The 7,116-nt window shown below is 39.4% G+C and overlaps 1 protein-coding gene across 1 annotated transcript; it reads left to right on the forward strand.

The window, feature by feature from the left end:
• The first annotated feature begins 2,853 nt into the window (after nucleotides 1-2,853).
• On the forward strand, nucleotides 2,854-4,119 carry kcnj12b (potassium inwardly rectifying channel subfamily J member 12b). The gene has a single exon (XM_060902662.1). It carries the CDS (start codon nucleotides 2,854-2,856, stop codon nucleotides 4,117-4,119), a length of 1,266 nt encoding a protein of 421 aa, XP_060758645.1.
• Nucleotides 4,120-7,116: the final 2,997 nt, after the last annotated feature.

Here is a 7,116-nt window from a genome sequence, read left to right on the forward strand (position 1 = left end):
CTTATTTGTATTTAAAATTTGGATTTCAATTATGTTTCTGGCGGCACAATGGTGTAGGGGTTAGTACTGTCGCCTCACAGCAAGAAGGTCCGGGTTCGAGCCCCGTGGCCGGTGAGGGCCTTTCTGTGTGGAGTTTGCATGTTCTCCCCGTGTCCGCGTGGGTTTCCTCCGGGTGCTCCGGTTTCCCCCACAGTCCAAAGACATGCAGGTTAGGTTAACTGGTGACTCTAAATTGACCGTAGGTGTGAATGTGAGTGTGAATGGTTGTCTGTGTCTGTGTGTCGGCCCCGTGATGACCTGGCGACTTGTCCAGGGTGTACCCCGCCTTTCACCCGTAGTCAGCTGGGATAGGCTCCAGCTTGCCTGCGACCCTGTAGAACAGGATAAAGTGGCTAGAGATAATGAGATGAGATAATATACTCAGCAAAAATAAAAACTTGACACTCATTATTTTTCAAATAGTGTTTAGAAACTTTTCTTGAAAGAGTTCTTGTTGTGATTATGGTTAAATGCATTGTCAAGGGCATTACGTCACACATTCATTCTACTGGTCGGGCCTATGTAGCACGTGCGAGAGCACTGCATGCTAAAATCACGTTTCCACGTGACACAAGTGACGTGACCTATTGATACACGTGCAATTGATCTCACGGTAGCAGAGTAGAGTGTCATCTCAGAAAAACAAGGTTTTATGGTTAATTATTCGTTAATTTGTAATGCCACGACTGTCAAACATTCAGCGTGAACGTGCCATTGGCATGCTGAATACGGGAACATCCGTCACTGACGTTGCGAGGGTTATGGGATGCAGTCGACAGACCATCCATAATCTCCAGACACGTCTCCATCAAACTGGCACCACAGGAACCACTGGAACCCTCCACAGAACTTGCAGGAGCTTGGTGCCATGTTGGTACAAATATGGCGGCGCATTCCCCAAGCTGTGTTCAGATGCATCATCCAATCCATGAGGAGACGGTGTATCGCAGTTGTGAACGCCCATGGAGGACACACCCGATATTGACGTGATTTCATTAAGTTGTGACTCACAGTTTTTGATCATGGACATTGTCGTCGCATTTCCGGTGGAACCGATTCCATGACAAACATGATCTGTATGCTATAGCATCTTTAATGACAAGATAATTGAATACAATCGTTATTTCAAACCTATTTTCCAAAATGTTCAAATTATTGACTTTGAAACGAGTGTAAAGTTTTTATTTTTGTTGAGTTTATGTTTCTAATGTAAACATAAATGATATATATTTTCATTTATTTATTTATATAAGGTTTATCACTGGCCTGCCTAGATTAGTATTTTACTATTTGCAGGCCAGTGGAGTAATGTAATTTGTAATTATTTACGTGTGAATAAATAAATAAATAAATAAATAAGATCTAAGACATAAGGCACAATATCGACTATCGCTGAGTAACAAATGCATTTATTGTTGTGGAGTATTCTGAAAATGACTTTGGCATTGTCGGTACAGATCTAAAATACATTTCAAGCACTTTCGCAGCACTTTCATTGTGTATCGTATAACTTTTTTTTTCCAGTATAATGCAGACCAAACATTTAGGTTTAACATAACATGGTTTTGGCATAAAGAAGAAAATGTGTTTAATGAAAAGGAAGAAGCTATATTTCTAACTGGAAGTGTTGAATAATGCTACATATTCCGCTAGTAGCTCATGCTACATTCATTCAAACCTTAGTTTGTAGTTTACTTTATTTCAATTCAATGATCAACAGCGTTTTAATGCCTTTAAAAAATATGCAGTCCAAATGATCAATGTCAAGATGCCTATTTCTTTTGTATAAAACTTAAAATGTGCTTAAAGGTAGACTGCCCTTCAGATTTTTCAAGTGTTGGTCACAAAAGGAATTTTCCCCGACACCCAGTTATTTTTGTTTAGTGGACTGAAAGCTACTGAATTTGAATCACAGACTTCCAATTTTATTAGTTTTTTAAAATAGAACTATTAATGAATTTCAGGCCATGTGGCCCTAAATTCTGTGCTATTTTTTCCTGCTTCACCATGACCCAATTCAAGATACTATGTCATGCATCACGTGGTGGGTTTTCCCTGTTCGCACAAGGCATTGTGGGATACAAATTTGAAACAGGAGAGGAAAATGTAGGACGTGAGTGTGCGAATGAAACGCGAAAGACTGACTACAGTAATGGAAAGCGAGAAGAAAAGATGTTATGTTGCAAAGGAAAGGAAACGCAGGACCAAACTAATAAATATCGGCGGTCAGCGAGCACCTCGGTGTGATCAGCTGTTCGTTTAGCAGCAGAATGATGGAACTGTCAGTGCATGGTCAAAGGTAAACCTATAGATGGCAGTAATGCAACACTGTGGATGCCAGCTGCTGTAAAACCCAAAAGAAGAAGGAAAAGAAAAAGAAGAAGGTAAACCTGCACATGCGCACACGGACTTCCTCTGTCTGCTTGGCTGTGTGAAGCGAGTGATTTCATGCAATGCTCCAGTTAGTTTAGCTGCTAACATTATAATCAACTCCATCAAGACACATTTCTGGCTTTGTAGTCTGAGTGGGTACACAGAAATACTTAACGAGCTGTGAAATTATAATTACAAAATACTTGTATTCTACTGAATGCTATTTAGATGAGATAATTGCTATAATTACAAATGAAGCATTTTCAGTTTATTTAAAAGTAATCGCATTTCAGAATACAGATACGCAAGTTGAGAAATCAATCATAATGACTGGCCTTACTTGTTGCTTTCTTTCAGGTCCTTGTGTCCTGCACAGTGTTTGGTTGAAAGACAGAGGCCTGGTATCCCACCCACTGGTTTGTCCTGCCTGGGCCGAGTGGCATGAGTGTAGGAAAGTCTCCTCGCTATAACGTTGTGTCATCATCAGAGGAGGACATTCGTCGCCACGGCAACATGCCCGCGCTTGGCAATGGCTTTGGAAATGGTAAGATCCAGACGCGGCGGAAGCCACGTGCACGCTTTGTTAACAAAACCGGACAGTGTAACATCAACTTTTCACACATGGAAGAGCAATCGCAGCGCTACTTGGCTGACATTTTCACGACCTGCGTGGACATCCGTTGGCGCTGGATGTTTTTTCTCTTCTCTCTTGCTTTCATTTTATCCTGGCTGGCGTTTGGTTTCATCTTCTGGCTCATTGCCCTTGTACATGGTGACTTTGACAGAAGCTCTAATGAAGAGTTCACACCTTGCATCATGCAGGTCAACAGTTTTGTGGCAGCCTTCCTGTTTTCTGTCGAGACCCAGACCACTATTGGTTATGGCTTCCGTTGTGTGACTGAAGAGTGCCCGCTGGCTGTGCTTATGGTTGTTGTACAGTCCATTTTGGGTTGCATCATTGACGCTTTCATGATTGGTGCCATCATGGCCAAAATGGCCCGACCCAAAAAGCGTGCACAGACGTTGCTGTTTTCACACAACGCTGTCATCGCTATGCGTGATGGAAAGCTGTGCTTGATGTGGCGTGTAGGAAACTTGCGCAAAAGCCACATTGTCGAGGCCCATGTTCGAGCACAGCTGATTAAACCAAGAGTGACGGAAGAGGGTGAGTACATCCCACTTGACCAGATCGACATCAATGTTGGCTACGACCAAGGCATTGACCGCATCTTCCTTGTTTCCCCTCTGACCATCATCCATGAGATAAACGAGGAGAGCCCACTCTTTGGAATCAGCAAACAGGACCTGATGAATGAAGACTTTGAGATTGTCGTGATCCTCGAGGGCATGGTCGAGGCCACAGCGATGACAGCTCAGGTGCGCAGCTCTTACCTGTCCAGCGAAATCTTATGGGGTCATCGCTTTGAGCCAGTCGTGTTTGAGGAGAATAACCACTACAAGGTAGACTTTACGCACTTCCACAAGACTTATGAGGTGCCCTCTACACCACGCTGCAGTGCCAAAGACATTGAGGACAGCAAGTCATTGCACTCCAGTGCGAATTTTTGCTACGAGAACGAGTTGGCGTTCAGCAGGGAGGAAGAGGAGGAGGAAGATGTAAGGGGAATTTTGGGGACTGAGATGGAAACCCTATCAGTCAGCCTGAATTCTGACCAGAGGTCACACCATAAAGAGTCGGAGATATGATCTTTGACATGAATGGACCTTGACATTCACCTCTAGAGAATTTTATTTGAACGTAGACCCAGTCTGTCCCTTTAGATTTGGCTTGAAGTGACAGATACAAAGCAAAGCAAGTGCCAATATGAACCACTGACCCTGCTGACTTAGTGCCATGGTGTAGTCAAGGGCAGGCGACGTTATGTTATGACTGTTGCTGGATGGCCTTCCTGTAGGAAAACTTGAAATAGGATTCCTTGTTTCACGCTGTAGTTCGCAGTGATAGCTTTAAGTGATATCATAATGCAATACCAAGCTATCCTGGGTGCCAAATGTGGTCAGACACCTGCTAGGTTCTTTTGATAACTTCTCTTGGTTTTGTAGATTTCCCCCTGAAAAGATATATCAGCACAATCATTAACGATAGATACTTTCACAATGCGTTTTGTTTGGTATAACTTAAAGCAATAAGGTTAAATCATTGCATCAATTTTACCCTAATAATAATAATAATAATAATAATAATAATAATAATAATAATAAAATATGTATATATATATATATATATATATTTGTTGCATGTTGTAGCACTTCAATCCCTCACCACCATTTTAGTTATCTTAAACCTACAGTGATTTTAAACACACTTTTTTTCCCCCCTCATCAACAACAGCAAACACTGAACTGCCATTCATTTCAAGAAAACAAGATGGCACCCAGGCTAGCACATAGCGAGAAAACTTAGTGTCTTATATCTTCAGAAGTGTGTAGATTAATCAGTGTGTGTGTGGGTTGTGTGTGTTTTAAAAGTCATCATTTTTCTAGAAACACATCGACCGCTTTACCCTCCGCACACATAGACAACACATCCAACTCCAAACACACACTCATTCATGCTCAGGATGCATTCTCTTGCACAGCAGACCAAGCTCAGAAAGGAAAAATGTCGATGAATGTCGGTTGCGTCGAAGTTGGACTGTTTAACTGTACCTAAATTACGTTACAGTGCAAAAGATTGAGCAGGATATCTATTATATGTCCATGGTGAGCACTATGTTGTATGTGATTGAGCTTCAAGCTTTATTGGAGGCTGCTTGCACAATAGCTACATAGCAGTCTAAACTATCTGATTACATTTGAAAGAGAAAAATAAACATCAGGGTAACAAAAACAAGCTCCTGAAATTGAAACCAAATCGATCTCGGTTATAAATATCCCCATTATTGCATATCATGACTCAGCGATATTTACCAGGCCTTAAATACAATGAGCAGGCCTCATGGTTTAAAGGCTTATTCATGTAAAAGGGCACAGTGCAATATAAAGTGTTACTCTCCTTCTGAGTGGCAAGGATGATGATGATGATGATGATGTACATTTGGGCAATGGGGAAGTGTTTAAACAGTCAGCGAAGGACTGCGGAATATTGGAAACATGTAAAACATGTTACAAAGTGTTCAGGTAACCTTACTAAAAGTTCCCTTATTTTTTCAACAATCACATACTTTTCACACATGATCATATTTTACACCTACCTGGGACTATGGAAGGAATACCTGAGATCACATGAAAGTGCATTTCAACTTCATGCCCCAAAATTGCCCGTGTGAACACAAGTATGCTTGTGAATAACGTGACCATGTGTAAAATGGAAAAAAAGCACGCATGCAAATAAATGAATCGTGTAGAAAATCACATGCGATTCACTGAAAAAAAAAACCCTCATGAAACAAATCATTGGGGGGGGGGATCACATGTGAAAATAAATGAATCATTAAAAGTTGTGTGACTTAAAAATGCACATGTGAATCATTTTTAAATCGTGAAAATAAGTGAACTGTTCAAAAAAGTCACATGTGAATCGTTTTTAAAAGTCGCACATGAAAATAAACGATATCACATGTGAATCAATTTAAATCACGTGAAAATAAGTGAAGTGTTAAAATAATCACATGTGAATCATTTTTAAACGTTGCATATGAAAATAAACGAATCACTGAAAAGATCACATGTGAATCGTTTTTAAATCACATGAAAATAAGTGAATTGCTCAAAAAAGTCACATGTGAATCGTTTTTAGATCACGTGAAAATAAGTGAACTGTTCAAAAAAATCACGTGAATCGTTCCGAAAAGTCACATATGAAAATAAACGAATCATTGAAAAGATCACATGTGAATCATTTTAAATCACGTGAAAATAAGTGAACTGTTTGAAAAATCATGTGAATCATTTTTAAAAGACATGAAAATAAACGAATCACTGAAAAGATCACATGTGAATCATTTTGTAACTCGTGCGTGAATCACTTTTTAAAAGCATCACATGTGAAACATCACGTTAAAAACATCACATGTGAAATTGAATCATAAAAATGACATGTGAAATGAAATGAACCCTTGAAAGAAATCACATGTGAATCTTTTTTAAAATAACATGGGAATAAAGGTGTCATTGAATGGATCACATGTGAATCGTTTTTTAGAAGCATCACACATGAAAATAAACGAATCATATAAAATAACACATGACTCATTGAAAAATCACATGTAAAAATAAATGAGTCATTGAAAAGATCACATGTGAATCTTTTTTTAAAATCATGTGTGAATCTTTTTTTAAATATGGCATGTCAAAATAAATAAAGCATGAAAATCACAGGTAGAATTAAATGAACCCTTGGAAAAAAATCACGTGAATAATTTTTAATATCATGTGTAAATAATTTTTTGAAAAGCACCACATGTGGAAATAAAATCATGAAAAAATAACATGACTTACTGACAAAAATTACGTGAAAATTAATGAATCATTCAAAAATCATATGACTCATTATTAAAAAGGCACATGTGAACCATTTTAAAGCATTGCATGTGAAAAACTAAGCACTGAAAGAAACACTTGTGGCTCACTGAAAAAATCTCATCTCATCTCATTATCTGTAGCCGCTTTATCCTGTTCTACAGGGTCACAGGCAAGCTGGAGCCTATCCCAGCTGACTACGGGCGAAAGGCGGGGTACACC

Source organism: Neoarius graeffei, chromosome 20 (assembly GCF_027579695.1).
Source record: "Neoarius graeffei isolate fNeoGra1 chromosome 20, fNeoGra1.pri, whole genome shotgun sequence".
Lineage (NCBI taxonomy): Eukaryota > Metazoa > Chordata > Actinopteri > Siluriformes > Ariidae > Neoarius > Neoarius graeffei.